Consider the following 15,404-nt stretch of genomic DNA (forward strand, 5'->3'; position numbering starts at 1 on the left):
TTGGACTGGTTTTATGTAGAAAAGCAGGCAAGTGGGGGCTGGGTGAGAGCAGAGTGAGATTGTGTGGGCAGGGTCTCATTTGCCCTAATGGATCAGCCTCCATTGCATGCAGAAATATCCTTCAGAGCTTTTCAGAAACGGGGCACAATTGTATACTTCAGAAGGCTGTTTTGTCTCTCTTTACTTTCATGATACAGTACATGCTACCATTCTTTGTGACTGGTTTCATCCGTTTTTTATATTATGCCTTTCGTTTTTGTAATGCATTAACTGAAGAAAAATGGTATATGCACTTGTTTTAAATAACTGCAGGCAATAATACATCCCCTCACAATGAACACGGTTTCGAACGGCACTACACCAAAATATGTTATGTCTGATTTCCATTAAACCTAATTCTTATGGGTTTATATTTTTTGACATGGCCTTTTGCTTTCTACACTAGACAACATTGGCAAGACTTCCCCCCACCACATTTTTTCAAAGGAGCAATCACATATTAAAGTACCTCTTGCAACCTATAGTTTAGATCGAAGATTGTTACTGCATTATGAGATAACAAATGACTGTTTCTCTTATAATGAGTAAGCTCACTTGTTCTTTCAGTACACCTTGAGAGGATCCATCTCCTCATCACAGCTGCCCATTGGCTTGCCCTCTGTTCACCTGAATGCTGGTCCTGAGTAAGTGCCCTATAAGTTAAATTCTTGTTCCATTTATTGCTCTGCAATACCACCTCTAGGTCTAGTACTTTTTTCTGAAAGTAATTTTGTTTGAAAAATAGTATTTTAATATATACAGAAGCTAGGAAGATGGTGTATAGTGATAACATTTTATATACACTCTCTTTCCCAAGCAGAGCTGCACTTTAATTGTATATTATCTGCCATGTTATCCTATGCATAGGAGGGGCTGAACACAGACTGTCCAAGATTGATTTTATTCAGATGGGTTCCTTTATGCCTCTTCTTTAATTCTGGGGCGGTGGGTGCGGGGACAGAAAGATTGTAAGCCTTTTCAGTCTAAAATATTTAAAATATCATAAATAATTTCTCTGGGATGCATGCATGTTTGCATTACAACTTAAACGTTTGAGTTATGAATGTTGACTCTGAGATGTAGCTGGTATGATAATGAAGCATAGTACAGTTTAGCTAGAAATAATTTGCAGTCTGAGCCTGTTTTCTATTAAATAATGATCTCCCAGGCTGATGTCAGAAAGGGGGCATATCATTCAATTGGGAAGCAGGAGAAGCTCAAGGTACGTAAACTAGCATAAGTGTTAAATAATGGATCTGTGCTAAGTCGTCTCTTGTAGATAGTTATTTCAAACCAAGAGTTGCCAGTGTAGTGCTGGTGAGTGTGTATGTGCTCACAGGGTCTCCACCACCAACTGCAAGTAGGCTTGAAAAAGCATTCAGTTGTAGCCAATAGAATACGTTGCGGTGTGTGCTGAGATAAGGGTTGTGTGTGATGCCCACAACGGTTTCTCTCATTTGCGAATGTGCCCTTGGGTGACCTCTGTTTTAAACAGATGCTGGTATTCACCCCTTCCTTATTATATGAAGTGAAACATTTATTTATTGTTCCATTTCCATCCCACCTTTTACTCCAAGGAGCTCAAGTTGGCATACAAGGTTCTCCCCCTTACACAATTAAACCCCACAATAACCCTGTGGGGTATGTTAGGCTGAAAGGCAGTGACGGGACGAAGGTGACCCAGTGAGCTTTGTGGCTTAGCAGGGATTCGAATCCTGGTCTCCCAGGTCCTGGCCTGACACTCTTAACTGCTACACCACAGTTAAGCTCTCCATGAAGCTATCACTGAACACATGGCATCCCCATGTTGAGTTCTCCCACTCATAGTGCAGCATGAGGTTTTCATTTCTTGCCCCACATAATCCCTCCTTCCACTTACTGTTGACACTGGAGAACTAGCCAGAGGGATGATGTTTTGATGATGGCCCATACACAATACATAGTTCCACCTTCAATTTTATTTTTGTGCAAAAATAGCATCTCCTCATCTCTCCCTTATTTAAACAGATTGATTTTGTTTTTATTGCAAAGTCCAATCATTCATAATAAATTGGTTTGCATTATAAAGCCCATTAAGATGCCTAGTCATCAACAAAAGTATCTCTCTCTGCCCAAAGAAATTGTAAACATCTTTGGTGATGGTGGGGGCAACTGATATAGTGTTTCTTAATCTCAAAGAAGCACCATAAAAATGAATTTGAACAGCAAAACAAGAATTGACCAAAAATCATAGGGCAATGTATATGCTAATCTGAAAACGACAAGGCTATTTGAAAGCATGGCAGCTCAATTTCAACACTAGCTTTTATTTCGGTTTGTTAGAAATAAAGAGCAAGGTGAGAAGAGCTATGGGATGCACATGAACCAGAACAAAGGGGGTAAGCCAGACCACCGCATGTGTGGTCAGAGAATATGACCATTACTAACCCAGGGCCCCTAACAGGCTCCATCACTAACACCTGTCCGGTGTTCATTTGGGGATCCAGTCAAGGCTAGTGCATACCATGTCAAGTCCTAGCCAATGCACCAACACTAATTGGGTCTTTCAGCCAGTTTGAATAAGTTCATCAGCTACCCAGTGGAACAAGGAAAAAACATAACCAGTGATAACCACAGGCTCATGGTTGTAATTGTAATGGATCAGCATTATATTTAATTGAATATAATGCTGAATGGCATTATGGCGTTTGATGAAGGTAAAGCAATGTAAAGAAAGGCAATATAAGTTATGTAAACTAATTCATAGGGACGCGGGTGGCGCTGTGGGTTAAACCACTGAGCCTCTTGGATTTGCCGATCGAAAGGTCGGTGGTTCGAATCCACGTGACAGGGTGAGCTCCTGTTGTTCGGTCCCAGCTTCTGCCAACCTAGCAGTTCGAAAGCACACAGTACAAGTAGATAAATAGGTACTGCTCTGGCGGGAAGGTAAATGGCGTTTCCGTGCGCTGCTCTGGTTCCGCCAGAAGCAGCTTAGTCATGCTGGCCACATGACCCGGAAAAAACTGTCTGCGGAAGTGGACAAACGGCGGCTCCCTCGGCCTTTAAAGCGAGACGAGCACGCAACCCCAGAGTCGTTCACAACTGGACTTAATTGTCAGGTGTCCTTTTACCTTTAAACTAATTCATGGTAGATGCAGTGCTTTTTTTCCTAAAAAAAATTGTTTAGGGGTACTCTCATTTTGACTCAAGAAAATCACCATTTTATAGTTCAAATTGGGAAAAAGAAATGCAGTCAATGGACAAAAGTACAAAGATTCACAAAATGTTTAGGGGTATGCTCAGCCATGCATCCCCCCAGAAAAAAAGCACTGGGTAGATTTATTCGTTTAATAATGGCATGAATGAATACTTGCATTAGCAAAGTAATCAATCAGAATAAGTAACACTGTTCCTTCATGCGTTAGCTTTTGCTCAGGTTCTTTTAGGAGAATCACAGGTGTGCCTGAGATATGCTCTTAGGTCTCTTAGATGGCTATTAGTAGATTGAAATTATAAATTAGGCATTTGTCAAATTGTGACATTCTTATGAATAAATCTGCTGCTGAGAAACAAGGCATTACTTTGCCAAAGGAAAAAAGAGGATTGTAGATGCATCAACTGTTCCTGTTATATTTGTGAAGTAGGCTTAAAGCAATTACAGGTGCTTTGATCATCCACCCAAAAATATGTGATAATAGAATTGTATAATTAATCTTCTTTTTATGAAGCAGTTGATAACTCCCACTGCAATCTAAAAATGTTGGAAAATTGATTCATACAACTCTCTTCATCAGTGACCTACAGCATGATAATTTTTCATGTAGGAGAATTTACATCTTTACCATCACAATGACATTTTAAACCAACTGCAGCTTAGAACAAGTTGCTATAAATCAGGATTTATCACAAATTTAGTGATATTTTCTTAACTATGGTGAAGTTTTCAGGGTATCACTGGGCCTTTATGATCAAGAATCCTCTGGTGTAATTATATAACTGTGTTACTGGTGCTCAATCATTATTTTTATTAACTGTCAAAAAAACACCATTTGTTAAGAAACAAAGTTGCTATGGGCATTTATTTACCAATATGTAACTACCAAAAGGGACAGAATTAAAATGAAACCAATGAATGCACCTTATAGATACTGTTTTGTGCACTGAGTTGGAGAGTTAACTCTGCAGCTGTTAATGTTATATAATATAATCACTATATCTGAGCCAGCAGCCAGCAAAGGTCACATGAGTGTCACAGTAGATCCTGCTGGTGGTCTGTTCAGGCAGCATTAAATGTTTGCCTCTTCAGCTACAAAGATGCACATTTTGCTTTGGAGTGTTTTGCCACAAGACATTTGGGTCAACATGGTGAGAATGGCCTATGTCTCTGACTTTCCCCAGATGCCTTGTGTGACCCACTGAATAGGGTCTTTTCCAGTGTGCTGTTGACCACTCAAAGCTTGGGATTTATTTTTTTTAAAAAATTAAGTAATCCAAACATTGTGCATTTCTGAACTCCTGTAATAAGTCAGGCCCATCCAGCCAAATGGTAGCTGATTTCTAAAGTCTCTAGGAATGTTTTGGATAACTGAGATCCTCTTAATTGGATATGTTAGGGATTGAGTTTGGGACCTTCTGTGTGCAAATTGTGTGTTCTACCAAAGATCGAAGGTTCATTTCCATGGAAATGATGTGGTACACTTCAGAATTCAGACTATGGCTCAACTTATCTCCACCTGTAGCATCAACATGCCTTGGACACACCATGTGTCCCTGCGTGGTAACACATGTTCCCTGAATGTCAGTCACCAAAGCCCTCACCCTCATTCTTTCATGTAAGGGGAACTAAAATGAAAAAGTTTAGGAACAGAAGTATTTGACTTGGGTTTGTACCAAGTCCAGGGAAACAGCATCCTATAACCAAGGCCATGTCAAAAATCTTTTTGGATTGTATCAGCTCTGCCTGTGAGCATTTGTTATAGAAAGGAGATGCTCTTGGCGGTTTTCTTTCTGCTTTCTTGACTGCTTTCTTTCCTACAGCTCCTCCACATATTCAATATTCATTTAGATTTGCTTGTGCAAAGATTGTGCAATGGTTAGAATATGCCCAGTCTTTATTGAGCATTCATCCTAATTTGCTTACAGTGTGGTAAAGAGGCAATGAGCATCCTCCAGCATTTACCCTGATTTGATTGTGGGATGTTTGCATATCTTCCCTTTAAACATTTGTTCATCTAACACTTTTAAATTTATTTCTCTGTCACTTTCCAAACAGCAGAACCCTTCTCTTAAAGTGGATTTGTTCTGCTAGGGCAAAAAAGACCTTCAATTCATTTTAATTGTGCAAACTTAAAATTCTGGTTCATGCTGAAACCCACTCACAAAAGTATATAAACAACCATGTTTTCTAACTGATAATTTATTACTTACATTATTTCATAGTTGTGCATTTCAATTCTATGCTTGTTCGCTCAGAAGCATTTGTTGCTTTAAAATATTAATATGCTACCTTTAAGAATAAAACTCTTCTCTGGCGGCTTCCATAAAAGCACTGCAATGTGGTACAACGCAATCACGAATCAAAAATATTAATAAGCCAGCAAATAATAAAACTGACAAACATCCAGCTCAGAATTAAAGCACCAATATGACCCAAAGCAAGAATAGCGGGGAGGAGGGGTGGAATCCAGGAAAAAAGTCAGTGAGAACAGATGGGAGTTCAGATTTTTCCTAAAGGCTTTAAAATGTTGTGGTTTGACAGAGCCAAGTTGCTAAAAAATTCCAGAGCTGTGGGACTAAGTAAGTAGCACCACTATGCTCTTGTACCTAGGACTGCAATTATACAAAATCAAGTGTGCATGGGACTGTAATCTTAAACTGAGAAGTGGGAAGATTACTTGCATACTGTTAAGCAGGGATGGGTAGCGTCAGGCCCAGGGGTCAAACCCAGCTCTCCATGCCTCTCTTCTTGGGTCTCGAAACTCTCCCTACGTCACACACCCTCATCTGCCTTGGCTTGCACCTGCCTTGAGTGCTTTTGCCTGGCAGGAATGCATCCTTAAACTCTGATACTGTTTCTTGCTTGCCTGTATGGAGGATGGAGAGGGAAGTGTAGATGTGTTGAAACCAGCCTATTGCACAAAGGTAAACATCACATTCGTCGCTCTGGAACTTTTGTCTCTGTCTCCGCCCATCGCTGATTTTTGGTTCCCAGAAGCTTGCCTAGAAGAGAATGTGGCCCTTTGAGTGAAAAAGGGTTCTCCGGCCCTGGTTTTGTGAACAACTTGGTTAGGAACAAAGCTCTGGCTCCATTTGGTACAAAGATAAGGCATAGACAGTATACCTATTATTTTCAATTACAGAACTTATCAGCGCTATTTATAATACACAGTTGTCCTGTTTATAATACACAGTTGTCCTACTGACCCTGGGCACTGGCAGCTCATCAAGTCAACAGCAGACTTTATTATCATCACCTGTCACCTCTTGAGCTCTTCTCAATGTATGTTATGTTCTTCTGTATCAGTTATCATTTCTCTTCCGATGTTCCCCACATTTGGCAATGACAAATGAGTCTGGCCTTTCACATTTTACCACCTTGGAACCTGATCGGCTGCCCATCATCTTTTCCTCTGTCGGTTCACTTAAACAACCGTGAACAGAGAAAAATACTGATCCTTTCTGGTATAGTTCTTAGTAAGTGTCACTTACAACATGAAGGACAACGACTCATTGAATTATTTCAAGATTGGCTAGAGAGGCTTGGGAAATGGAGGTCAGTTTCTGCATCTGTTGTGGGTGTAGACATGAAGGATGACTAAAATATGAAGGGGCTGTTTTTCTCCATTCATCCCTTAGAGCAGGGATTGGCAGATTTCAGGCTTTCATGATCTACTTTGTTTTTTACCAGAATCCCCAAAACTCTTAACACTCTTAACAAACTGCAGTTCCCAGGATGCTTTGCAGGAAGCCATGACTGTTTAAAGTGGTATGGTAGTATTATGGGTAGATGCTTGTGTTCAGAATTTGAAATGTGGGAGCTTATTTTATTTATTTCACTTAATAGTATTTATATACCACTTAGTCATCAAATCCTCTAAGTAGTTTACATAAATTGTAGGATATATATGAAAGTGCTGATAAGAGAAAATGTTAAAAGCAAGCACAAGTTGACCTAAAATTTTCAAAATGTAAACATTAAAAATACATAACATTAAAACACATGTTAAATTTACATGTCTTGGTAGGCTCATGCAGGTTTATTTCATTTTATTAATTTAAAATTTTATTTAATAGCATTTCTAAGCAGTGTACACAAAAGAAGCTCATAGGCCCCTTTCCTCCAAAGAAAGAAACTCAAAGTGGCTTAAAGTAATAAAATATACCTACAATAAAAACCAAATTCAAAATATATATTAAGCAATGATCATAAAAGGGAGACAGCTTTTTTTTAACTATCTCAACTAACAACTGAAAAGCCAAAGTGAAGGCAAAGAGGAAGGAAAACAGCTTTTACACAATGTAACAAGGAAGGAAACATTTTTCAACTGAAGCCTTCCCAGACATCCAGGTTTGGGCCAGAAGCCAGAAACCATAAACTATGGGGGCTTAGCAAATCTCAACCAGGTATGTTGTGAAAGCCAAACAGCTGTCTTTAGGTAAGGGAGATTAATAAAAAGCTAACAGTGCAACTAAGTGAATTCCCTGGAATTACATTGAGACAGATGCTGATTTTGAAGCTTAGCAGTCATGGCCAGTCATTCCTTTAGCATCCCACAGTGTGACTTTTGGCATTTCTCTGCAGCCACATCTATTATTCCTTCATCTCAGGCTGAGAGCACCGGAGTGCTTGGAGTCATCCTGAAAACAAGTCAAGCAATGAGACTTAGCCATTGTTTTCTTTGCCTGTACGTACCCTCCTCTTGATGTTCCTGTCACCGTTGCTCTTCCGTGTCTGCCTTCCGAATACTTGTGCACTGAATCATGCTTTCTAATATTGGAGAGAGAGATGGAATAGAAAGTTGCAGAGATGTTAATACTCAAGCCCAGGTTTCAAATGACAGTATCCAGCAAATGCACTCACTGAAAGAGTAACCCAGCAATTTTTATTTTTGTTGTTAACTCAAAAAGCCAGCAAGCATAAAACAAAACTAAATAAGCTAAAATGCAACAAGCAAACAGGAAAGAAAGAAGGAAATAAATAAATCATTGATAACAAAAGTCTATAAATCAGAGTTAAGAGTCAAGTGTTGGTAGCTGCTTGTAGCAGATGCGGCCAGGATTTCAGAATATCCAACATTAATGACAGAGCAGTCCATCCCAAGACTTACATTAGACTGTCAGGGCAAGACGGCGTCTGGAAGGAAGAATGTGCATCAGCTTGTGTCTGAATGCAAGGAAGGATGTATAAAATAAAACTTCGTCTGCTAAGCTTAGTCTGAGTCCAGATGCTTATTTCTAAGAGTTCCACTTGTTTTTTTGTTCATTCATTCATTCATTCATTCATTCATTCATTCATTCATTCATTCTTGTATACTGCCCTTCCTCCCAACAGGATCATCAAACAACTAAACATAAATTGCAATATAGGCCACATTTCTTAGGTTTTGTTAAAACTGAGTAGTAATTTAGTGCAGGTTGTTGTTGTTGTTGTTGTTGTTGTTGTTGTTGTTGTTGTTATGTAACACATTCTGCACTTTAAGGCCAAACTAGATGCACACTAGTTATTAGTGGTGAGGGGGGGTGAGGGTGTCTCTTTCTCCCTGCAAAGGCAGGGGACATGTCGCACAGCTGGGGAGGGCTTATATCTTCATTCCCCCAAGAAGATCAGAATGAAGGTTGCCCTTCTTTGTATTTAAATGCATGCCTGGTTTGCCCTTAGGTGGCTGTTTTCTAGCCAACAGTTTTTATATCTTACGGTTCTGGGTATTGTTCAGCATTCTGGAGCTCCCACTTCCCTTCCTACCTCCATAAAAGGTCCGGAGGGTGGTATCACAAGAATGGGCCTTTTCTGCAGTGGCTCCCTGTTTGTGGAATGCGCTCCTCATGGATATTTGTGTGGCACCTTCATTATACACCTTTAGGCACCAGGCTTGTTTTCGTTCTTGTTTTTAGTATGTATTTTGTGGTTTTTTAACTTCTATTTTTATGCTGTGACTTGCCCTGAGATGATGATGATAATAATAACAATAATTTATTATTTGTACCCCGCTCATCTGGCTGGGTTTTCCCAGTGACCCTGGGCAGCTTCCAACAAAGATTAAAAATATATTTAAATGTCACACATTAAAAACTTCCCTAAATAGGGCTGCCTTCAGATGTCTTCTAAATGTCAGATAGTTGTTTATCTCTTTGACATCTGATGGGAGGGCGTTCCACAGGGCGGGCACCAATGCCAAGAAGGCCCTCTGCCTGGTTCCCTGTAGCTTTGCTTCTCGCAGCAAGGGAACTGCCAGAAGGCCTCCAGCACTGGACCTCAGTGTCTGGGCAGAACGATGGGGGTGGAGACGCTCCTTGAGGTATGCTGGGCCGAGGCCTTTTAGGGATCTACAGGTGGAAGGCGGTATACAAATTTAATTAATTATTTAATGATAAAAAGAATAAAGCACTGCTAGATTTATTTTAAATAGCAATAATACATAATACTTTGATCATCTTTCTCAAATAAAAATATGTTTTAGCATACAAATCATTTTGAATAATCTTGTGAATTGTGTTAAAATTTAAGTCTCTTAAAAGTTTCAATTTCATGTCCATCAAAATCTCACTTTGCATGCCTTTCCTTTGGCAAATTTTGTCACCAATTCCTTCAGGCCAAGTGCTGATGGTTGAGCATGTTCAACTGATATAGCTGCCAAGCCAACTAGTCTCTGTCAAAACATTATTGAGCATATGTAAGTTTTTAAGAGTTTGATCTTTGAGAAACACTGTTCACCACTTGACACCAACAGTGGAAGTGTGTGAAGGATCCTTCTTGGGCGTCATACCCAACCTCATACCCTTTCTTTCTTCTTTTTCTAACTGTCTAACTTGTTCTTTCTCAAATTTTGGTAGTATTTTTTCTCCTTTGCAATCTCAGAAGCATCTATCAAAACTTGTGGAAAACCCTCAACACACCTACAGCCCACAGGGCAATTCAAAAGTGATTAAGTTCTTCAAAATATAAAAGTAAAACATTATCAGAAATTTATAGGGTATAACAAAAAAGCATCTGTATAAAAATGTGCCCATCATAGGTCAGTACAGCACCCTTCTGAGGTCTGTGGCCTAGGCAAATGCCTAGCTGGCCCAATGATAGCACTGGACCTGACGCCATCCTGATCACCTTGGGAGGAAAATAAATAAATAAATAAATAAATAAATAAATAAATAAATAAATAAATAAAATAATAATAATAATACCCTACCCATCTGGCTAGGTTTTCCAGCCAGGTGGGATATAAATGTAGTAAATAAATAAATTAACAAATGTAGTACAGTGGTGCCCCGCAAGACGAACGCCTCGCAAGACAAAAAACTCGCTAGACGAAAGGTTTTTTCATTCGCGATTTGCCTCGCAAGACGAATTCCCCTATGGGCTTGCTTCGCAAGACGAAAACGTCTTGCGACTTTGTTAAACCGTTTAAACCGTGCTTCGCAAGAAGAAAAATTCGTTAGACGGCAAAAATTGCGGAACGAATTAATTTCGTCTTGCGGGGCACCACTGTACTGGTTTATGACAATGATCAACAGGGCTTGCTACCAATTCCACTGTAAACTTAAAAAAATAGAAGCTCTAAAAACAAAGACCTCAGGATAAGAAATGTTACATTGACCCAGCTTGATGAAATCAGTTAGTTTCCACATATGTAGAATAAGTCACCCATATCTCCCGACAGAACTTTTACACCTGTGTTCCAGCATCTGCATTGACTTCTTATTATCTTCAGGGCACAACATATGGTTCTCTTTTCTTGGTGTATAAAATTCGTAATAGCTACTATGCCTCTGAAACAAATAACCTCCTTTCTTACCCTCAGAGGAATTCCGTCTGTGCATTGTGTTTAGACATAAAGGCTCATAGGCATTTTCAGCAGCCTCTCCGCAGCTGTGGAACTTTATTCCCCAAAGGTTATTGAATGCCAAACAAGAGCTGCAGGTTTAATTTTGTTGACATCCGGCTGGTTGCAGCAGGTGACCATTGCAGTGGGCAGGGAAGTTTGATAAAGATTTTAACTTCCAGTCAGGGTTCATTTAATAGAAAAGCTTATATATTATAGTAAACATCTGAAACTTCTTTTTTGGAAACACTCCAGACTTGATGTAATCTATGCTTAAAGAGTAGATGCAACTTTAGTTTAGCCCTTGAAAGCAAAAAGCATATTGGCATCGTTGCAAGTTCTGCTGTGGGACAAACATTTGCTCTCTGCCCCCCTGTCTTGCCCTCGGTTCTGTAATTTTCCATCATGTAATGGCATTCTGTTTATATGCCAATGCTGTAAGATACGTTTTAAGCAGCTTGTCAAAAACCCAGGGGATTTATTTCCATTGTCACACTGATTATCTGACAGTAATGTTTGGCTATCGGATAATTGCATCTCTTAACATTTGGAAGATCACACCAGGTTTGTCAAGCTCTTCCATGTTGTTCTTCCCTCTGATTTGGCTTGCATTAGTATTTTGCATCCTATAATAGTAGCAGTCAATTTATTTATATACCACAGTTTTCTGAATTTGTACTCAAAGCAGTTTACAATATTAAAAGTAAATACACCAATGTGATAGCTATAATGCATAACTAAAAGTATAATATTTCTACACCACTAACAGTTTAATAATTAACAAGTCATGCATATTGTGTCCCAGAAAACTGAGTGAAGACAAAGCTAACCAACAGATCAGTTAATATCCCCAAAGAGCCCTAAGTTAATGACAGTAATGACCCCCTTCCTTCAACTTTTGTACATAACTCATTGCTTCCCCCAAAAAAAATTTGGGGGGGGCAGAATCTTGGGAGGGCTTTGCTCCACTTTGCCCAACAGAAGAGCCTCCATTGCATACAAGAAAAGGCAGACTGAGATATTGAGGTCCTGAGCTTTTTAAGGCTTTATAGATCAAAATCCAGCCTTCTGTTCTGAAGTTTCATCTTATATTCTTATAAATGTAGCTCTTGGGCACATCTACTTGCACAGCTTTCTTTTGGTTTCCTGAAGATGCAATATTAAATACATTATGTAGGAGTGAAGTCCTAAATCAGAGGTCAGCAAACTAAGGCCCGCGGACCAGATACGGCCCACTGGGCTTGTTAATCCGGCCCGCGAACCTTGCGGACTCTGCCGCCCACTCGGTCAGTCCCCGTGCTAAACAGGCATGGTGCGGAGGCCTCGCTGCATGGAGACTGACCTCCGTGACACGACATGGCTTCTGATTGGCTGCAGGAAGCTCCTGCAGCCAATCAGAAGCCGTGGACACCTCTGGGTGCCAACCCTTCCTTCCTGCTGAGGCGGCTGAGCGGGAGGAAGCGGCTGAGCAGGTAGGAAGTGGCAGCGGCGTGGAGGCTGCCTCTGCCGCCCAAACCAGCAGCATGGGCTCTGCACCCCACCGAGATAGAGGACGCCAACGCTGCTGAAGACAAGGCATCGTGAGTGGCATTGGCGGGGGGACCTTTCAGGAGGGTGGGTGCTTTCGGGAGGGGGTGGGTCTGGCCCCTCACAAGGTCAGAGGGACAGTGGACCGGCCCTCTCCTGAAAAAGTTTGCTGACCCCTGTCCTAAATGCATGGGATACACATTTGAACAAACATGTTGAGGAATGAATGGTAAACAGAGGTTCCAAAATTCAGATCATGGTCCCATAGTATGTCAGAGAGACAAATTTAAACCTCTCCTTCTTGGTATGCCGACTTCCTACGCCCAGGAAGTATTTTTAATGATGTGGGAGCACACAAACACACCACTACTTCCAAGTAACAGTCTGAAGTGGTGCAGTATAACAGCCAGCTTATGCTTTTCTTATGCTTTTTTGTAAATCAGGGTCCAAATTAAACGAGGCCTTTTGCAACTCCTTAAATTGAAATATACAGCTTACTATAACTCATATAAATTAGAACTGACACTAACAAAGTGGAAGTGGTACTAACAGAAGAAAAATGTGTATTTAACTTACCCACATGAAGAAAGCTATTATGTCAGTAAACTTAACAACAGCTATTTAGAGAATAATTAAATAATTGAACTAAATTTACAAGTCACATTTTCTAGGTCTGACAAATAACTTTGACAGCATCTTAATTTCTGATCAAATTCATCGAATGCTTGATTTATGCACATATCTGATGACTGAAAAGACAATTATAGTCTCTGGAATTAATGATATGTGCAATTGAAAACAATGTCTCCCGTTAATGCATATTTATTATGCCTGCCACATTGGATAAACTATTTCTTGAGCAATTGTTTGGATAATTAGTCATCTGCCACATATAAGAGGCTTTTTAAAGAAAAACAATTGTTTATTTCCGAACCTATGTTTCAAAGTTTAGAGTTTGCCCAAGAACTGCTATTTATTTCCAATACAGCTACAAGGTATGAAAAAACAAATTTACGTTCAAACAGAGAAATAAATGTGGCATTAAAGTTGACATGGTGCATGTACAGAGAATAAGATGAAGAAAAGGATTGTATCCAACCACATCATACTCAAAGTTAGGGATGGAAGGATTTTTTTAGTTTGGATCCTCAGTTTTTGATGCAGTTTTTACTATTTTTTACTAATACGTTAATTTTTATACATATTTCACCCTCATTTATACCTTTTTGTAAACACTGGTTGGAGAACTACATCTTAAAATTTGGATAAGTGATAATTTCAGAGGATGGCTATGTTTCATACTGTTTTGGAAAGTGCAAATTCGATAAATTTGGCTTTTAATGCAAGCTGAAGTGAATTTGCCCCCCATACCTACAAAGGGGAATCAAGTGGTCATGCCCATTAATGTCAGTGTGTGTGCTCTGATTATGACTTGGTTGGATATAATCCAGTATGTAGAATTAAATTGCAACCAAGCGTGGCTTGTTAGACTGTAACATCTATTTTATTTTTAAAGGGATGTCACCTGATTAAAGAAACCTTAGTTCATTAATCATGAGCTCCAGTAGATTGACAGTGCAATTGATCCAATGCCTCTCAGAAGTCAGCCTCATTCAGTTCAATGGGGCTTACCCCCACATAAGTGGGCAACTGGTTACAGCCTAAATTATTTAAACTTGTGTTTGGGGAAAATAACAGGAATTCAGTGCTTCAGCATTTAGCAGTCACACTACAGTGTGGCATTTCAAACAAACTAGTTTGTTCACATTCTTTTTATGGGAATAAAAAATATATTTACCTATATGGAGCACACTTGCTTATGCGTTATACATAAAATCTAAATGAGGGAGATTGACTTCCGCAGGGAGGAAACATAATTCCATGGCAGAGCAGATGCTTTGCAGAAGGTCCTGGGTCCTTAGCATCTCCAGACAGGGCTGGGCAAGATTCCTGCTAAAACCCTAGAGAACTGCTGTCAGTAGGCAATGCTGAACTAACTAAACCAATGGCCTGACTTTGTATAAGGGAGTTTCATTTAACTCTCTCACACTTACACATGCAGCTTTTGAAATTGGTGTATTTTCATTTGCCTTTGGAAATGGTAGTCAAGTATTTACCCCACACTGATAAGGGGAGAATATCAAATTAACCCATTAGCTGGATGCAATCTGTTAGCCACTAATGGGCTGGCTATGTTTTAATATCATACATTGTGACTGTTACATGAGTTGCCTCAGCACTTCTCCCATATCACTAGTTGTATTCGCCTACATCACTAGACAAATAATGGTCTTCCAAAATTAGGGACAAGCTAACCATCTGTGGATTCCCATTGAAACTTGATTCGCTTCCTGTGACTCATACTTGGCTGGTTAATCTTTGAACGTCTGGGAAACAAGAGGGTAGGCTAATGCAGAACTGAACATTACATTCCCAGTGACATTCAGAACTCACATTTAGGAGAGAGTTCAGTTTTGAAATGGGTAGCTCCATCAGCTTTGCAAGGCCATTATGGGAGTAGGAGTTTATAAAACTCTGCCTAATAGTCACTTTTATGTTTCACTTTCAAATTGAAGGGAAGATGTTTCAGCCTGAATGTCCCGGCACAACAGCCATTAAAGTCATGTCCTGTTCAATGAGCAGAAAAAGATGTAATACCAGGACGTATGAAACATTGTCTAGAAACTATACACAAAAGGAAGTAAAAATTTGGCTTGCATAAATAGGAATGTTTCAAATTCCATTCATTTGTTCCTCTCTCTTTTGTCACAGGGAAAAGATTATATCCGGCACACCTGAGCAGTCCAATTTTAAACCCATGAA

General features: G+C 39.7%; 1 protein-coding gene across 1 annotated transcript in view; it reads left to right on the forward strand.

The window, feature by feature from the left end:
* The first annotated feature begins 655 nt into the window (after positions 1 to 655).
* The window catches only part of GALNT18 (polypeptide N-acetylgalactosaminyltransferase 18), a 352,471-nt gene continuing 337,722 nt past the window's right edge, over positions 656 to 15,404 (forward strand). The window contains exon 1 of the mRNA XM_082193671.1: positions 656 to 683. Coding sequence (XP_082049797.1) covers positions 671 to 683 — 13 coding nt within the window. The 5' untranslated portion in view covers positions 656 to 670. The remainder of the gene's footprint in view (positions 684 to 15,404) is intronic.

Source organism: Podarcis vaucheri (genome assembly GCF_965113315.1).
Source record: "Podarcis vaucheri genome assembly, chromosome: 1".
Taxonomy (NCBI): Eukaryota; Metazoa; Chordata; class Lepidosauria; order Squamata; family Lacertidae; genus Podarcis; species Podarcis vaucheri.